We start from the raw sequence: 20,282 nt of genomic DNA, 5'->3' as shown, positions 1-20,282 counted from the left end.
GAGCTCCGCACATTCCAGGAGTAAAAAACATGGCCACTGACGCTCTCTCTCTCTCGTTTACAGTGGGAGAAGTTTCGGGGGAACTGTCCAGAGGCTAGCAAGATGACCCCATTCAAGGCGCAGTGGTGGTGTCACGACTCGCCTACCATGGAAACTCACGGCTCGCCTGCCATGGAGAGTATGGAGGAAATAGAGGAAGGACTACTCCCTGAGAACGCTGTACCCGGTCTAGACGTTTGATGCTTGCCGGCCATGTCACCATGAGAAATAGAGGAAGGACTAATCTCCCAGGAGTGCCTTGCCCACTGAAGTCATTTCGGCCTATATCTTCCAGGAAGCGACTAACGCATTCGCGTTGCAACTTCCAGTGCTACGGAAGGTAATCCAGCGCTCCTGTGTGTGTGTGTTCTCTTTTGCCGCTCCATACGGCATAACCTTCGTTTCTGCCATCAGACGGCTTGTACTCCTTGTGCCTTCTACTTTGCCTACCTCCTGTATTCCCCTTCTACCCCGTGCACGCTTGTTCTATCCTACGCGAGGTGCACACCACGCTACCTTTCCTTTCACCTCCAAACCCCGAGTTTCCATCTGTCCGTGTTATTCAAGCATTCAGATCTTCTCCCGGAGATATCACGGAACACTTCATCAACTACAAGGTGCATTCTGGGATTCGTAGTCCATTCAGCCATAACCATCTGCCAGGGTTTTTCGGCAAAGCTTTTCCCTGGCATGGGGTGGGCTCCCCGGGGTCCCCGCTGCCAGGCAAGCTGCATCTCTGGCAAAGTGGCCTCCGGTGGAGCTCACTCCCATCACTCCAAACAGGGGAAAAGGACGTGTATGAAGCCCAGCGATAATTGGAGACTGAGAAGGAAAGAGCTATCTTCGGACGACTCCGGGGAAACAGATACAGACGATACCTCAACCTTAAAGGCATCAGGTGAGGAGGGGGTTGGTGAAGCTATTAAATATCAGACAGAACCTGAGAGGTGGAGCATGATTGGAGGGATCTGAGCTCTTTAATCCACACTGCTCTGGTCCCCAGCACAGCAAGAAGATACAAGGGGTGCTGGGAGCCATTCTTGGCCTTTCAAGGCAAAGTGTTAATGGAAGGGCAGAGGGGAGTGCCAGTGCGCGCCTTTGTCGGATGGGGTTGGCGGTCTGGGAAAACCAGATCCTGGATGACTTATCATTGAGCGGCAATAGCGCATTATTTCAAACTCTGGGCTAAGGCCAACCCCGCCAAAGAACACTACATTTTGATGGCAATGAAGGGTTGGACTAAACAAACGGAGAGGAAACCTGATGTAAGGCAGCCCATCGATATTGTAAAACTTCACAGTTTAATTGAAATCCTACGGTCGGTTTGCATAGTTCTGTGCAAACCAGGAAAGTGACCTCGTTAAAAGCATGATGTAGTGAACTGGTATTCACGTGCTTAAATTGTCTGGTATTAAATGATCACTTGTTTACTCTTATGAAATCATTTATTCAATTGCTTGTTATGTTGTATTTACCTTTGTTCTCGTTCCATCTTCACAAACTAGATCCAAGTTCCATTGAGCTCGTGAGGATGGAATGTTTACGATGGCAGTTTGTTTATTGTTGAAGATAGTGGGCCCGTTAGATTAAACTCACCGAAAGATCTTTCTCTGTTGTACCGCCTCTTCTTTTACACATGGCATATGGAAACATTTAGCAACTCTAATTCACAAAGAGCAATCTATGTTATGACCTGTCCTTGAACCTTCATTACACTGAGAAGACAATGAGACCCACCAAAACTCGTGTCATTGAGCATCAGAGCTGCATATGAAACAGAAATAACTCTGCTCCTTTTATAAACCACTATATCAATGCAGGACCCAAAGAAGATGACCTTTACTTGTTGACCTCTTTTTTAGCAATACCAAATGCAGAAGGGAAACTTCTGTTTGAACAGCGCCTTATCGTCCAAACAAATTCACATGTGAATGGTCTTTATGAAGACATTTTGTTGGCTTTGATTTGCTCATTCTCAGCAATGAATGCTGTTCATCGCCATAACTTATTTTACTCTTCTGCAATCGCAATTATTAATTTCTCACTGCCCTTGCTCTACATCTCCCACAGTTTGCGGACTCACCATGCATGATTCTTCTTGGGAAACTAATTTGCTTACTCTATATGTATATTTTCTTTCTATATAGATGCGTATTTGCTGTCTCCCCCATTTTATTTGTTAGGGTTTACGAATTCCAAATGGCCCCTCTATCTTTGCTGCATATGTCATTCGTGCACGAGGGGGGCTCATTTTCGAAGTCCCCGGAGCATGAATGAAGGTGCAAAAGCCGGGTGTAAAGTTGTCATGCCTGTCTTAATTCCTCTATTCACAGGCATTTGCATTTTATTTGAAGGCAGAGGGTAGGGACAGAATGGGAGTTCCGTTTCTGCCTCCAATTTACTCTCCGCCTAGAAAACCAGCTAGATTTTACGTGTAATCCGCTAACTAAACATGTGTAGTGTAGCGTTCTCATATATGTGTTGCTCAAAGGGCACAAATGGAATCGCTTGATCTTTCTGCTCGCTGTATACTTCGGTTCCTGACATTCTGCCTTACGTAGCCTTGTTCTGGCTGCTGCCCTTCTATCAGGTGATTTCTTTCCTCTCTTTCTGCACCAGTTGCATTTCCATATACTCTGACTCCCCTTTCATATATGTTACTAACCAATTACATTTGTTTTAAACAATAAAATGCCCACTGTTCTCCGAGGCCAGTTTCACATGGACACTTAGAGCCACTTAGCGCCTCCAGAACATCATCCTTTCTACACTACAAATGACTTTTCTTTTGTGACTAGTTGGTAATTGTAAGAATTCCCATGCTCTCTCCTTATAATGAATACAGCCTTATGAACAGGCTCACCATCACCCCGCTCTCCTCCCCTGACCCCTGTTTTTCTTAATCTTTTTTTATATTTTGTCAATTTTACACCATCACCCAACAATCTCTTCCTGCATTAGCATTCAACATGGGTAGAGATCCATTATTCTCCATGATAGACCGTTGAGGTAATCTAGTTCCTGGTCTTTCTTTATTTCCTGTGTTAATTTACATGGACTATCAACATCCCTTGTCTCCCCAGATCCTGTACCTTACTTCTGTGGGTGTATTCAGAGATATATCACGCCATACTTTTCTCTAACCCTGCAACGTAGAGGTAAGAATGCATTCACTATATGTGTTCTCTTTCTTTTTAATGCTTAGTGTGCTATGCACGACTCAATGCAGCCCAGGACAACTTAGAATTATAAGATTTCCTCCTCTACCCCATTTTTTCAAACATAACCATGGCTGTCTTCTGTTCCCCTTGAATGAGGACCTTAACCAACCAGGGGTCTGAAACATGTTGGCGTATTGTGTTGCAGTAAAAAGAAATCATACATTATTTCAAACATTAGTGCTTTGCCAGACAATGTATATTTTATTTAATGTACTTTCAATTATACAATATTCATGTGCTTTCATTTGTACAATAGCGTGTTGTGATTTGCGTCTTATGTTTTTATCTGGTCATTTTGGGATCAAACATTGCAAGCTTGAATTATAGTATATGTATAATTATTATTTGTCAATGCACAACATTTCTCCACAACTTGTATGTAGCCAAAGATGTCTTTATGTTTTTTGAGTATGTATATAAATAATTATCAAAGGGAACTCCTATGAAGGGCCATCCATTTGTTTTATTTATTAAGCATTTCAATTGAGAATGTGTAAGCCTTGTTTAATCACCACACTATTTTGTTTTAGCACAATGTTGCGACAAGGGCTGTGTGTTTTCTAAGAAAATGTAGAAAAATAGTGTGAAGGATGGCCCCTTTATGAGTGAGAAGAACATGAACGTCTTAAACCTAGTCTCTGCCCCCCGGATGTCTCCCTGATGTATCAATGTTCTACAAGTGGTATACAACATAAAAGTTCAGAACTTACTCTTAGCAAGTTATTTAGCCACCTGGCTTCCTCACAGCTTGTGCTGACTGCCTCCAGCCCTTCTTTTGTTCCCATTGTGTTGGGGTTGTCTATAAGCAAACCTTGCTCTTTCCATGGGAAGCCCTTATCGGGTCCCTTGATGGGCCCTTTCTCCTGTGGTCTCTTAATGAGAATTTAATAAGATTAGTATTACCCTTGTGCTGAGTAGGAGAACAAATGGATTCATTGTTCTTAATTACTGGCACCATATTATTATTAACTACCTATGTGTTTGCAGTTTCGCAGTACTCTGCTGCTTCTGTTCTCTGGCCTGATAAGCGCATTGTTTCCACCTGACCATGCAGTCCGCGTCCGACTTGAAATACTTCTAGCTCCTTATCTATGCAGTTAAGTTTTTTCTAGCAAAGTTTTATGGTCTCCTTCACCTCTGTTCCATTAACTGTCCCAGTCATGGACAAGGATTGTTTCGAAGTGTTGTCCCATTGATCTGTTGTAGATGTAAGCAGTCCCTAGAGTGATAACATAGTAACTCTTCACAAAGGGGGTGACAAGCCCAGGGAATCCCACTCCATTCACCCTCTGGGGCATACTCAGGTGGCAGCCACACTACTCCAGTCCCCTGTGGCCCCTTATAATAAAGGAAGTGAAGTGCCTCAAACTCCCCACACATCCCATATGTCATTATATATGTTATGTCATGTCAAGATATGGAATGTCTTGATCTTTCATGTTATATATTATTTAATGTTATGTTATGATACGATATTCCCATTAAGCACCTGGATTGACCTTCCAAGTAAACTCCAAGTTGGACATTCCAGGAAAGCTTGGCATTCCCAGTAATCTTTCAGTGTGACAATACCAGCAAACATCCAGTTTGACATTCCCAGTAAGCTTGACATTACAAGTAGGATTCAAGTTTGACCTTCTCAGAAAGATTGATATCGGAAAGCTCCCCTTTGACTTTGTTTATTGGCATTTTCTGCAAATTCCCAGTTTGACATTTCCAGTAAGGCTGAAATTCTTGTTCAGTTCTGAGGTTGGCATTCCCACTAAGCTCCAAGTTGCACATTGCCACTAAACCTGAAATTCCTAGTATGCTTTCCCTTGACATTCCCATAAAACATGACATTCCCAGCAAGCTCCAAGTTGGACATCCCTTGTAAACTTTGAGTTTGACATTTCTAGTATGCTTGACATTCACAATATGCATGCAGCTCAAAATGTTCAGTAAATTTCCAGTTTGACATTAACAATAATCTTCCAGTCTCACATTCCAAGAAAGCTTGACATAACTTTATGATCCCACAGTCCTATTAAGCTCTGCTTGACATTTCCAGTTTGATATTACTGGTAAGCACCAACTTTGCCATTCCTAGTGAGTTTGACATTCCCTATAAGCTCTCAGTTTGACATTCCCAGTTAGCATGACATTACCAGTATACTGCCAGATTGTCAATCCTAGTAAGATTCAATCACAGCACAAATGGTTGTCCACGAGGATACCCCCATGGAACTTATCCCACATCTCTTGGCCAGAATAGTACTACAAAAAACATTGACCAGGATGTGGGAAAAAGGTAGGGGAAGTCACATCAACTACCCAACACCAACCTGCAGTAAGTAAACAAAGGCAGATATGTTAACATGATTGTGATAGCAGTGATAATAAAAAGTAGTTAACATACAACACTGACAAGTGTTAAATGTCTGAAAAATGTGCGCTTATCCCAGCAAATTCACAATGTTCCTCTTCATAAATACATGCAACATTCTATTTTGATGTAATTTATAATCAATCACTGATACTTCAAGAAATTTGTGTCCTAAATCTGGTGTTTAATTTTCCAAAGTAAATAGTGCCCTTGCCGACACGTGTTTTGACCTGTAGGTCTTTATCAAGGCAAATCATGGGCTGTAATTTCCTCAATACAATCTTTTGGCTTCAATACTCTTCCTCGTCCTCCTACATCTGTACAAGCATGCAGAAGCTGCTGTTGAGCTGCGACTCTAAAAAGACAGCTTTGCTGGGCAGCCCTTGACCTGTACCACATTTTGAGAACAGGACATCCTTTAATTTGCATGTGGCAGATCAATGGCGTTTTCTGCTCATAATGCTTGACTGAATCTGTCATTAGATGTGGTTTTTGCAAAATCTTCATGTTTGCCTTTTATGCTTCTAGAAATACTCCTCATGACAGCTTTGATTGTCAAATCCTACTAGGAGTTCTAATGCTTTTTTAAACCCTGAGGGATAGTATTATGCCGAGTCTACCTGGCACTGTTTGAATATTCACACTACTTATATTCCAGGCATACTTCACTCACTCAAACTTCAAAAACCATTTTACCTTTCAAAGATACAAGGTGGGAATACGACTTTGGCCTTGATGCAGTCTGCAATATACTCTGACTTTTTATTAAATCCTCCATTCTTGACCCACACTTGGTGAAGTCTGCGTCCTGGCCCTTTTTTTGCCAAGAGTTTTTATGGACGTTATGGAACCCCTCTGAATTGTGTGTTGGTAGCTCGTAGCAAGGTTTGGTGTGTTCCTCTCATTCTTCTACATACCTCACATCCTTTCTTTCTCTGAGGTGCTTGCAGCTGACTTTCTAAACATCCTGCAGGAATGGCCTTATCTTCAGTTCTGCCCAGGATTTGATTCCAATGCAGTAAATGAGGTGCAAATCTGTGTCTCTGGAAATGAAATGTCTTCTAATCTTAATGTAACAAAGCATAATAGCATGAATAAGAGCAAAGACTCCTTAGCATTCAGTGCATGGGTACCCCAGTCTTTCCCCAGTTAGGGGGATATCTCCCTGTACATGGCCATTGTCCTTGCTACAACCAAAGGTCTGATCACTTGCTTGAAATTTCAACTTTCCCGATATTACTTCCTTGTTTTCTCTGGAGTGAGCTTGCGTATCAAGGGACTAGATCTAAGCTTCACCCTGGTAGTCCAATTCTCCGTTGTACTTGCTAAAATCTGGATCTTTCCAGTAGATGTGGGCCTAATTTTGCTGATTGCCCATGGTCAACTGCTTTGGTGTTCCGCCTAGTAATGTTGCTGGGTATGCGAGAGAATCCTTCCAGTAAAGCCTACCAGATTCCTTCGCCGCTATATTCCTGATCGCATGAAGTCATCAGATTTATCTGACTTGGTCCAATATAACTTTGCAAGATAATTCCCAATCCAAGGTGATTTTGGGGATTGACTGTGTGATGCACTTGTTTGTAGATTTGAGCATGGTGGTGCCCTGCTACTTTTACTTACTCCCACAGTGTCTTCTGTTTGGCTTGTTGGCTGCTAAGTGATGTGAAGCCGTGTAGGTACCAAACAATTACTCCCAAAAAACGACTCCTACTAGTAAGCACAGGTTCCAAAAAAAACAACTTCCTCCAGTTAATCCAGTACTGCTATTCCATAGGCCATGCCCCACCCCCTGGATAGTTCTAATCACTTGGTGGCACCCCACTGGTCACACATGTTATGATTGGAGGCTGGGTGCACAGGGATCATGCGCGTGGAGTAGCCAATGGCTGCATGCTAATGCTGCATATGCACAGACTGCCCCTTTGTAAAGGGGCTTCCACAGTTTTCTCGTCCTCTTCTTTGTCTCAAGAACTTCTGTAAATGGAAAACCAGAGAGAGCAGCTCACTCGAATTTCCGCAAAAGCTCTGAGCACACTGCGTCCCATCTGAAGAGCGCGCTCTGCGTTTCCACTGTTCTATTGAGTTGCACGAAAGAAAGCTGTGACATTACTGCTGCGCCGGGGTATATTTTATTTGTAAAGTGATTCAATGGCAAGACAGTTTTTTTGATGGTGGGTATTCAATATCATTATTTTTTTAATAATAGAAACATTTTGGAGGCTTACAGCTGGAGAATTAGACATTTGTTTTTGACTGAAATGCACATAATATTTATTTTAAGCTATAATTATACATTTGTATGTTCACCACATCTGTGGCTAACTGTAGAGCATCACAATTTAACGACTGTATCAGCATTTTTAGTTTTCTAACCGCAAACATTATTTAAACTATGTGAGGCAACCGTTTCGTTTTTATCTTTTTATTTGCATTCAGAATGAAAGCATTTTCAAGTTGTGCTTTTGTGCAGGAAGTCTAATTTTAGGTGTAAATACATGTCAACATCCGTGAGCCGGAAAGGCCACACATTGTAATACTTTGTTTTCCCCAGTGCAACAGAGACATGAATTAAATAACGTGGACAGTTCTCGGAGGCACCATGTAGCAAGGACAGTAATGGGCCAATCTGCAAAGAGTGGAGAACCGTTAGAATCTGGCACTTCCTCTGCTCTGTAGAATCCCTCTGCTGCTAAAGTCGTGTATGCCATGTTTTGGGACTACCTTCCCAGTGCTGAGAACGTGCCATCCTCGTTCTGGATGAATTGTTGGCCTTTGGCCTTAGCACTGTCTGTAGAACAATGCATATAACAGCAAGGGGCGCTCATCAACCCCCTTAACCAGTGGAGGAGCTGTGGTTCACCCGCATAGTCACGTGGAAGCGCAGAGACTTCTGTTGGAATGATGGTCTATGGATAGAACATTATTGGGCGAATACTATTTGAGCTATTGTTACAGGGACAATTTTTGATGCAATTTTGTAGGACTTAAGAGAAAATTACACTACTTTTTAAGGAAACTTTATGGATCACTTGGGACTTTTGCATAAAGCATTTCGAACTAATGATGGGGTATTGTGGGGCTGAGGAAAAACATTTTGTGGTATAATGATGACCATTTTAAAGTAATAGTGTGCTCTAAAATATTATTGGCTTAAAAGATGTCCCATAATGAAAAATATATATAAAACATATTCTTAAACAAAGTCCCCATGTAAAGTTTTGAGCAAATGAAGCTCAAACTCAAACATTTGAAGCACTAGGAGGCATCGATTCTGTGAACTGGATGAGCCTCCTGTGCTTGCCCTTGCGGCACTAATGAAGCAAAAGCTAGCCAGCTGTAATAAACAAAAGCTACCACTGGGTGGCTTTTGCTTCATTAGTGCCAGAGACCAGAGAAGGCAGGCAGGAAAGCTGCATGTAGGTAAGTGCTTATTTTTTAACTAAGCACTGCAAATATTATAAAAGCTGCAGTTTTCTTTCTAAGTTTTCCAGATTGGAGGAGCCCGGAAAACTTAGAAAGAAAACGGCAGCTTTTAAAAACGTTGTCTTGTGCTCCTCTGAGCCGGAGGAGCCCGAGAAACATAGAAAGAAAACCGCAGTGTTTTTAAATACAACCGCGTTGCATTTCTGCCTGCAGCGGCTTTCACTTTGAGTCTCCTGGGGGGAGCCCAGGAGACTCAAAGTGAAAGCCGCTGCAGGCAGAAACACAACACGGTTGTGTTTTCGAAATGCGGTGTTTCTCACTATGGTGGCTTTCGCTTGGAGTCTCCTGGGCTCCCCCAACCCTGAGCGAGCCCAGGAGACTCCGAGTGAAAGCCTCCATAGTGTGAAATACAACTTTGTTGTATTTGTAAATGCCGCAGTATTTACAAATACAACAACGTTGTTATTCTGAGGGGGAGCCCAGGAGACTCCATGCGAAAGCCGCTGCACTCAGAAATACAACATTCTTATATTTATGATTTTCGTAGTTTTCCAGCCACGGAAATCACAAATACAGTAACGTTTTATTTGTAATTGCTGTGCCTTTGCTTTTTGCCTTCATTTTACGTTTTCTGTGCCTCCTTAGGCTTGGGGAGCACCGAAAACGTAAAATGAAAGTGAAGGCAGCCTCCTCAGCTCATGTTGAGCTCTGCTCTGGCTGCAATAAGCAAAAGCTCCCAGTAGGGGGCTTTTGCTGCTTGTTTAGTGCCACCAGGCAGAGCTTAACATGAGCTGAGGAAGCTGCCTGAAATTACAAAATGGATATGTTTTGGATTATTGACAATCTTTTAAGATAAGAATATTTATGAGCGCACTATTCCTTTAAGGATAGAGAAGGACAATTTATTTGCGGGTGTGAGGAATTTGACCATCTGCAGGGTGGGCATGAGCTTGCCTGAGCTTTCTGAAATGTTTAATTAAATGGAATGATGGCGAACCAACCTCAGGAACATGCGTGGAGCTAATCCACACACATTTTCCTATCCTCACACCATGAAATGCATAAACCTGTGTACTCTAGTTGGGCACACCCTACAGGCACAGTCCACCCTGTCATATTTAGTTGGAATGTGACAGCCAGGAGTACACTATGTCATCTCCAGGAAGGGGGAGCACCAGGCTTCCCCCGCCATGGACTGCCTGATTAACTAACAAAGGCTCCATGGGTCAGCCATGCTCTTTTGTTAAGCCCTGCAGCTGGTTGCAGCGATTAACATACTGATAGATGGTACTTCACACAGGTTCACATGGGACCTGACTGCACAGGTTAACAGAGGGGACAGGAAACCTAACAACCTTTCTGTCATGTCTGGGACTGCTGTTTACAGTAAGCCACCCTGCTAGGGAACCCCATTCATAAGGTATGAGAATTTGGTTTGCAGGAGCCAGGGAGTCTGGTCTTGCCGCAGCTTCAAGGGAGACCTGCCGCTATAACAGGGACCACATAGAGAGGACCCTTAACCAGAGAGACTCTTTGATCAACAACAGACAGGAAGATGCCAGATTGATCAGAGTAGGATGCCGTAGGGGATTGCGGGCAATGTTAACAGACCTTAGCCTGGAAGAGGCTTCACCCACTCACAAAGGGGAGGGTGAGGAAAGTAAAGGAAAATTGGTAGGGCCCAAGAGACGGCTTAAGCCTGGAGGTGAGAGACTGGTACAGAACCGATGCAGGGACTTTCAAAGCTCCACTCATCCCTCTGCCCCCATTCCGAAATGTGTGAGACCACATAGTCCATTCAATCCATGCCAGGCGGGAGCCTGAGGTGGAAAGGCTGCTTCGTTGTGCAGGGAGGTTTGTCCCCAGGAGGGGGCGCTATGGGGATTAGCCATCATCTGAAGCACTCACAATGCTTAACGCGGGCTAGAACTTTACAAATTCGCAATCAAGTGAGGATCAGTGACCCGGACCACCAGTGCTAAGACATAGGCAACCCAGCGATTGTTGGTGGAGTATCTCGCGATAGGAGAGCAATCATAGCCTGCCGCTACATGTGAAAGCCCATTCCCCCACACTCCTTGCCGCGCACCCCAGTGCACCTACACCCGTAGGAAACACATAATGCCAGGCCTGCTCTAGAGCCGAGTGCTGGTATGTTGTACCTGCTGCCTCGTGTGCACTTTTACTATCAATCTGTCGATCTGTTCTATCCCTGCAGCTGCATGCCACACTTACATCTCTTCCTTGTGAATTGCACTGCTCCTTCTCTGCTGCAACCTCATTTCAGATAATTTGTCATGTCTCAACAGTCGTGTGCTGCATTTGAATCTCATCCTCCCCAAAACCATGCCTAAGTGTTCCTCCACTTACCTGACTCTGATGGGGCAGTCTTGCATTGCTCACCTGCCGCAAATGATGTATTGCAACCATAACATTGAGCTATATTAAGCACAGCAACCATATCCTAAGCAATGTGATTTACTGCAACTGTAACCTAAAGCTATGTGAAGTAATGCAACCATATCCCTGGCAATGCGATTTTCTGCAACTGTAACATTAAGCTATGTGAAGTAATGCAACCATACCCCTGGTAATGTGATTTACTGTAACCGTAACCTTTAAGCTATGTGAATAATTCGTTTCCTAATCTATGTGATGTACTGCATCCATAACCTTAAGCCATGTGATGCTCTACAACTGTAATTGTAGCCTAAAGTTGAAAGTAACATGTTTGCAACAGCATCTAGATGCCTAATGGTTCTGTGCGCTTTACAAATGTAAAAATAAATAAATAAGATGGGTGGGACTTAGTATCACAAGGGAGAGCGGGCAGAGATCATTGTGCAGGGAGAATTTAGTTCTGGGCACACCCTGTTCCTGTTTCCACCCCCTTACCTTTCCTATTACAAAACACTGTGGTTATGACCTCACAACCTCACGCATACATGAGATTGTTGGTAGGGGCCCCCGGATTGGTTCATTAAGGTAGTCTTAGCCTACACCAATCACTGTGACCCACTTGGCTATAAAAGAGGGCTGGAGCCACTCTTTTGGCAGAATCTCTAAAGACTTCACAAGAAGTTAAAAAGAAAACTCATCCTTGGACCCTGGCTGAAGGTACAGTCTGCCTTACAGCTTCTGCCAGTGAAGAAAGGCCAGGACATCCAAAGATGGAGGTAAGAACCCTCCCACCCCCCAAAACAACTCACAGGGATCAGAAGGAGATACAGAACTCAGTGGACCCTCCAGCTGCTCCAAAACCGGTACCCAGCTAGCAAACAGCATGTCCTGCTAGATTCTGCAGCAAGCTTCCTGGATAGGAAGTGGCAAAAGGTCCCTGACCCTACAACAGAGAACAAGGCATCTGCCTGCAACACACTCCACAGATGTGGGCTGTCCGCCTTAAAGGACGACACAAGCCCATTGAAGAAGCTTAGAGAAATGCCTCGATGAGCATCTACCGACGTCTGCCTTAAGGAACATTTTTGAGCCAGTCGCATTCCTCGATCTGCAACCATTGGCAACACTGACCGTTGTTAAGCCAACGTGACTTAAAGACATCTGAGATGTCTCGACCAGTGCTTCATAACCACTGATCAGCACTGAGATGATTCCTGACCCCGAGCCACTGTGTAGGCCAGCCTGCAGCTGTTCATCCAGCTTCGCTCGCCAAACTGTCTTTCCGCCTGATATCCAAAGCTGACTCCCATCTCGAACTCTGTCACAGAAGTCTGCAAAGCGCCATGAAGCCATTATGCTGAAATGGGCCTTTACTGTAGTGCTAATGAATTATTTTGTGAAGCGTTGTGACCATAACGAAAGGAGTTCATCGTTTTGCAGTGAGGGCGACTATCTGCAAGTGGAGCATCGGTTGTGGTGGCAGGTTGCTCAATCACTGAGTCTGCAGAGGTCTGCCCACCCACGTGCATCTGTAAATGCGTCCAAAATCGTGTTTGTACCCCAGTTGTGTCTTCATGCAAACACATTAATTACACAGTCACACAAACTTACAGATCAGAGGCATAGTTCATTAAAGTAGACCATGGTAGTACAATGTTTGCAGACATTCTAACAAAGCAAACCAAACGCACTGCCAATTCCAAGACAAAGCAACCCACCTTATATACCAAATGCAGACAAGCAAATATATCAAACTCCCTGTGAAAAGCCTGTCTTTGGTTTCTTGCAAATAGTCACACAGAGTTGAAGATTCGGTGCGTTAGCAATAGCGTATACGGAAGGTGGTGCCAAATGTTATTCATTTGACACAGGGGGCCTCATTACGACCCTGGCGGTAAGGGGTTTACGCCAGCGTTAGCTGCGCCGACCCCTTACCGCCAATTACGAGGTCCCCTAGCGCCATGGTGCTTTTAACACCTGCTTTTAGCAGGTGTTAAAATCCATGGCGCTAAGGGACCATGGAGTTAATTACGCCACCGTAATTTACGGTGGCGTAATTAACGCCTTCCCCACTCCCATTATGCCCTATGGGGCAAAAATGGGAATGGGGAAGGGTAAATGGGGATTGGGGACTTACCGCCCCGCCAAGGTCGGAATGGGGCGGTAAGTCCGCCAACCACCATGGCGTAAACGTAGTTTAGGCCATGGTGGTAAAGTCACGGCCCAGGCGGTAACTTACCGCCTGGGTCGTAATGAGGCCCGTCTTTGTTGACCTTTGCCCATCTGCTTGAGGCAGGATTGAGGAAGTTCTGAAAGATCTAAAAACTCACCTCTAGCACCACGCATAGGGACTGGTCTTTTTTTCTACCAGCTCCAAGATATCTCTCTTTCTCCTTTTTTCTACCTTCAGCTGTAAGATCTTTCTTGCCTTGTACAATTCACTAACTCATGGGACAACCTCTCTAAATTGTCCACAGCCTGTTACAAAAACACAAATAAATAAACAAATAAACGAAAATGTTCACTGCTACCTGATACAAACCCTAAAGGCACTGATGAAATAGCAGTGAATTAATAATAAACTGCCAGTCCTGCAAGAAACAGATAGAGTTGCGCGACTAAGGGCAGTGGGCAATGCTGCGAGCCAGTAGCTTACATTGGACCACAAGACATGCCCTAAGGTGTTACAGGCACATCTCTTTAAGCATGCTTTAAGCAGCCATCTCTCGGCTCAGACCAAGGACTCACCAAAGGCCCAGAGGTATAGGGCTTTCACAAAGGCTTTTATTTGGTCCAAAAAAACAGAGTGGGTTTGGAGCAAGGATAACCAAATCTAAATAACTGTTCTTGAAAGAGTAGGAGGGTTCAGGAATAACTGCAGCAGATGAGAAGACTATTTAGTGTCTGGAGCTAGGTGCCTGAAAGGAGCGTGGTTCTAAGAGCCAAAGTTCTATTATTTCTCAGTTTGTGATCTGGGGAACCTCTACTGGCAGCTGCTGCCATATGGTGGCCCCCCTGTGCAGTGGTTTTTGAGCTTGCCGATCACAGTCTATTTCTCTTCCGTATGTCTTGCATCGATTTTCAGGCTGTTCTCATTATAGCCACTCACTAACAGCAATGAAGTTGAATGGGACACCTGTCATTGACTCAAATCCTTTCAGATTCAGGGCCTCTCCTGAGTGTTTTGTTAGCCCTCCTGGCACAGATTCTTGATGAGCCTACGTGTTCCGGAATCTCCAGGGGGCTACCTGACAGGGAACCCCCAGGAGCTGTTTTGGGTCAGATTCTCAATGAGCTCACCTGGCCATTCTCAATTAATCGTCCTGGTTCAGATCTTTAGTGAGCTAGTGTTATTTAGTTTCCTTGGTAGGTTTACCAGTGCCACCTGACTCCCGACTCTTGCTCCAGGCTAGTCTGTATCGCTCTCTCTCTCTTCCACATCGTGGTATTGTCTCCAAACTCCCACAGTGACATCGCCCATGCCCCTTTTTGTAGTTGTGCCCTATTGGAGACAGTGAGGGTTTCAGTGAGCACACGTGTCCAAGCAAGAAAATTGGCACTCCTGTTGGATTTGGGTCCTAAGTCCTATCTGAAACCCATGTGTGCCCACTAATTCTAGTCTATAAAGATGAGGGCTGCCATCTTGTAATCAGGTGGCGCTGTCATGGTGGCTGCCTAAATCTGCAGGGTCTCTTCCAGCTGGCCTCTGTGTCAACAGCTTTTCCACCAATGCTGCACTGCTTTTGGCTTCGGCTACCTCACCCCCGACCCCCACACCGTGTCCACGAATTGCTGCTTAGTCAGTTAACTGTGATCGTACATAAGTAGGTCCCTCTCCTCTGAAGTTACTTTGTGCTCGCATGCAGATATCACAAACTATGCTTTCAAGGAAAGTTTGTCACTGTCTAAACACCATTCAGAATTGTGGTTCAGGGTTGTGTGGGTGTCCAGAGTGCAGAGTTTGGGAATGTGGAAAGAGACCCTCAGTATCTTCTATATTCGTCCTCAGGAATCGGCATCATGGACAGAGGCGCTTTCCCCAATCCCTGGGTCCCTCTCGTCCCATTTCCTGGCCTCAAGGATCAGACCTCGTCACCCTCTCTGCAAAATGGCTGCTTCTCTCCATCTGTACTGGTCTTTCTGCCACCATTCATCCCCTGCCTATCTTTTGAGGTGTACAGTACCATAATATTAGACTCACCTATTGTTAAAGTGCTTAGAAGTGGGAGGAATCTGCCATGAAGCAATATCTACAAACGTGGCAATGTCATTGTGTTGCACGTCACCAAAAGCCCCCTCCCCCACTAGTTGATATTGCTTCTGCTGTACACCGCCTTAGATCTCTCACTTTCCGGGACTAGAAAATACATTCTTTGCAATCTTTTGTGAATCATTGTAATCTTTTTATTGTTCCCAGGTGAGCCCAGGCTGGGAGAATAAGGAGGGAGAGCTCTTAATTAAGGGCCCGTCTGTGTTCAGGGAGTACTGGAACAAGCCCCAGGAGACCAAAGAAGCATTCACGCCCGATGGCTGGTTCCGGACAGGTAGGGTACAGAAAATTATTTTTGTTGTTGTCTGTTCATGCAGAGAGAAATCCACCTCATAGCAAGTATTGTTGAGAAGGGAAGGGTATGGACCATGTGCCACTTATTTGATTGCTGTACTTCATGGTGAGAGTGAGCGCCGAACATCCACCTAGTCCAGAGGACAATGCGGAGAAGGTCTCCATCCCGCATATGTGGCATGTCATCAGGGTTCGAAAGTAAGGCTAGAAAGCAGGAGCTAAAAGCAGCGCCTGGTAGCCCGCATTAACCTTTTACCAGGAGCTACCACCCGAGGAACGAGCATCTGGTCTTCTGCAAATCTGGCTTCCAGATAAGATGCAAACTTATCATTTTGTCCATGTATTATTACCCTTTGAGCTTTTAACGTCATATTGATATAGCCTAATGTTTATATATAGATGGTCGCAAACGCAGAGAGTTAAAAGTGCTTGTTCAGCATTAGTTGGTCTGGGGAGCCAAAAGTAGCTTCAGGTTGCTGTTGGTGTAAAACTAACCAGGCTCTTCTTAGGCTGCAAGCAGCAGCTAATAGCTCCCGGCTCACCTCAGTTTCAAACCCTGTGTCATGAAGCCAACAGATGGTAGAGATCCACGATGTATTAGTGGTAACTGTTGCCTGATTTCCAAGTGAGTTTCAGTCAGTGATAAGGCGCATATCCTTCAGAAGGCTTCCAATTCTACACTGCGTTGTGACGGAGGTGGTTTTACAGGCAGCCACATGGCACACATGTTTGAAGCTGTAATCCTGACCAACCTTTTTACCCATCATTACCTTCACTGGGGAGTTTGTTGCCTTTTTGGCATTAGACCCGTGTCTTCATTTTTTTAACCTGAAGAGCTAATATTATTGATAAATTGTATGCCAAATACGTGGCAGGTGTGTCATTCTATGTGCAGTTTTGCTCTTCAGACCGTTTTCTATTAAAAAAAGTCTTGGCTCAGTTCCTTTTAATGCATAAAGTGTCCCTCGGCAGATGAAGAGGACCAAAGTCATGCAACCTATCCATGGCGGAAGGCGAATTTCAATAGTGTCTTGACATGTCTTAGTTGCTAAATCTGAACATTAAGGTATGGGGTCGCTTTTGTGCTTATCATTATCATTATTATTATTAGTGTATTTATTGATCATAGAGAGCACTTTACTATCACGGGGGAAGAACAGGGTGAAGGAACCAGAGAAACAAGGGAACAGGGAGCTAACAACAGGGCGAGCACTTGGGCAGCAACGGACCTAGAAACAATCAGGGGAAGAAACAGTGGGGAGCAGATCAACCAATTTTAGGTTGGGTGGGGAGTGAAGGGTGTTTGGGCCTTGGTGTTAGGGAGGAGCAATTCTTTGAAGAGGAGGGTCTTGAGCTCCTTGCTGAACTGTAGAAGCGAGGGGGTAAGTCAGATGTTGGGAGGAGGTTCCAGAGTCTTGTGGGGGCGTACAAAGAGAAGGCCGTATTCTGATTGTTTCATTCCTGCTCTGGCAGAGTTCAATTCTGCACATGTCCTTCTGATGGGTTGTAGGCCTCCGGAGATGCTGAGTATCTCAGTGAGGTAACCTGGGGACTTTAGGGTGACAACATGTAGCAAAGAGTGTGTTGTCTTGTTTTGAATGTTACAGTATAAGCATCAACTTTATGTTAAGCTTATTCTTCTAAAACAACAATCGGCAGATGGTTTGGAAACTTTATATTCCTGTTTATGAGTGAGTTACCATATTGCTTTTCGATGTTTTGGCTCAAACAATGCTTTGTAAGGGAGTTTGGGTTAGTCTAAGACATCCTGAAGGAGAAACCTTTCTATGTACTAAGCCACTTGTCTCCCAAAAAGTAAGACACTCGTTGTACACTCCCGCCTCTCCGAAGGCTGAGGTTGGGAAGTAGCTGTGGTTGTCATGGATGCTCATGTTGACTATTCTGACTGTCACCTACAAAAACAGCCATAAGCCGCATTTCCTAGTAGGCAGTGGGACCTGTCCTGAAATCACATAGCTGTGGTTGGCTAAAATTGAAAAGTCAGGGTTCTGCATGGTAAGGGCATCAACATGGTTCTTTCCAGAGCCATCTTTTCACACAGCCTCTTACCCAATCAGGATTCCATTGTACACTGGATATCTAATTCAGAAATGCCAATGAGAAATATGGAACCAAAATAGGTCAACCCCCTGTAATACACTTTGTTTTATTGGGACATTACATGATGGGAAAACAGTGGGGTTGCCCTTTTTGTTTCTGGAGCTCACCAGCTGCCTAGTCTGTCTAATATGTCACCAGCCTTGCAAGTCATGATCGGATCTGCAAGTCCAGATCTGAGCCTTTTACCCTCAGCCCCATTTCTCCTGTTTGCGTTATCCTGCGGACACTGCCCACATTCGGCCCATGGTGCTCCTCTCCTCTTGCTTTGTTCTCTGAAGTCCCAGTCCAAGAATCTATAGAGAGTAGGGATGAACACCATGATTCTCTTGCTCAAGCCTTGGCCGACCTCTGAAACCTCTTCTTCGCCACTGGAGTTTTCCCCACTTATCTCAAGCACTCTCTTGTGCACCCTCTGCTTTAAAAATCCTCTGCTGACCCTTCTATCCCTGCAAACTATCGCCCGATCTCTATCACGCCTTTCCTGGGCAAACTACTGGAGAAATTAGCTATCTCACAATATAGTAAGCAAGGGTGCAGGGGACACCCCTCCATCCCCCAGAACCGAATGTGTGATCTGGTCAAACTTTTCGGCCGTTCAGAATTTTTGAACGGCTGAAATTCGGCCAAATCACGCATTCAGTCGTTTCTTTTAGGTCATTTTGGCCGATTCCTAAATAAATATACCACACCCCTGTTACTTGTGTGTCCAAAATAAATGAGAATAACTATTTTTGTAGTTGTGTGTGTCCACTAATCCGTAGATTTACAAACCCTAGAACGGTTAACCACTTTCAGTGGAATAAACTTGTTTGTTCACTTTCTTCAGGACCAACGCTGCGCCCTAAAAAGAGAAAAGGGGAGGGGGGTGTTTCTGTCTTAATTTCAATTTCCTAGAAATGGTATGCTATTGCTGCACACCGCACATTAAACATATATTGGGGCCAGTCATGTATTTCTAAAATTTCAGGGCAATTTTATTACTTTGTACCAGAGAGTTATTTATTCCTTCTAGGTTGGAGCTGGGTTCATGAATCCATTTTGCGAAATACTGTTCCTCAGAATTATGCTGATGAAACAAGCTTTGCTGTTGCACACCTGCAATTAGAAGGCAGGGAATCTCTAACAGGCAGCTGAGTGAAGACCAAAACATCTACTGTTTAGTTGTACCATGGTCCACAGGTCTGCGTGTGAAGAGGAGTCCCAGCACAGGGTGCCCCTGAGGGACAAAGAAAGCCCATCATGGACTGGACCTCCAAGCAAAATACACAGAAACGACAGAAACAGTATAATCTGTGTCTTTAATTCTCTGCTCCTGTGGCAGTAATCAAGCAGGAGCCCCCTCCTGGCATCTTAAGCTTGTTACTACCCGAGAGCAGAAAATACAAACACATGTTCACAGGACAGGCAGTCCTATTAACACCAGACAATTTAGACTGGGAAGTATGTGCTTTAGCTGTCATTCTGGTGGTGTCTCTATAAGAAACACCAGACATTCCAAGCCAAGTATGCTCTTTATCTGCCATTCTGGGGTGGTCTTTATAAGAAACACCAGTAATTCTAGGCTGGGAAGCATGCACTTTAGCTGGCATTCTGGTATGGCCTTTTTTAGAAACACGAGGCATTCTAGGCCAAGTATGCTCTTTAGCTGGCATTCTGTGGTGGCCTTTATTAGAAACACGAGGCATTCTAGGCTGAGTATGCTCTTTAGCTGGCATTCTGGGGTGGTCTTTAAAAGAAATACCAGACAATCTAGGGTGGTAGGTATGCACTTTAGCTGGCATTCTGGGGTGGCCTTTATAAGAAACACCAGACATTCCAGGCTAAGTATGCTCATTAGCTGGCATTCTAGGGTGGCCTTTATTAGAAACACGAGGCATTCTAGGCTAAGTATGCTCTTTAGCTGGCATTCTGGGGTGGGCTTTAAAAGAAATACCAGACAATCTAGGGTGGTAGGTATGCACTTTAGCTGGCATTCTGGGGTGGCCTTTATAAGAAACACCAGACATTCCAGGCTAAGTATGCTCATTAGCTGGCATTCTGGGGTGGCCTTTATTAGAAAAACGAGGCATTCTAGGCTAAGTATGCTCTTTACCTGGCATTCTGGGGTGGTCTTTAAAAGAAATACCAGACAATCTAGGGTGGTAGGTAT

The 20,282-nt window shown here is 44.5% G+C and overlaps 1 protein-coding gene across 1 annotated transcript in view; it reads left to right on the top strand.

The window, feature by feature from the left end:
• Positions 1 to 20,282, top strand: part of ACSF3 (acyl-CoA synthetase family member 3) — a 1,059,592-nt gene that overhangs the window by 582,321 nt on the left and 456,989 nt on the right. Inside the window, exon 7 of the mRNA XM_069635646.1 lies at positions 15,866 to 15,992. Within this exon, the coding sequence (XP_069491747.1) occupies positions 15,866 to 15,992 (127 nt within the window). The remainder of the gene's footprint in view (positions 1 to 15,865; positions 15,993 to 20,282) is intronic.

Source organism: Ambystoma mexicanum, chromosome 1q (genome assembly GCF_040938575.1).
Source record: "Ambystoma mexicanum isolate Mex_15411 chromosome 1q, UKY_AmexF1_1, whole genome shotgun sequence".
In the NCBI taxonomy this organism is placed as follows: domain Eukaryota; kingdom Metazoa; phylum Chordata; class Amphibia; order Caudata; family Ambystomatidae; genus Ambystoma; species Ambystoma mexicanum.
The sequence above is the reverse complement of the archived record's forward strand: the minus strand, read 5'-3'. Positions and strand labels throughout refer to the sequence as shown.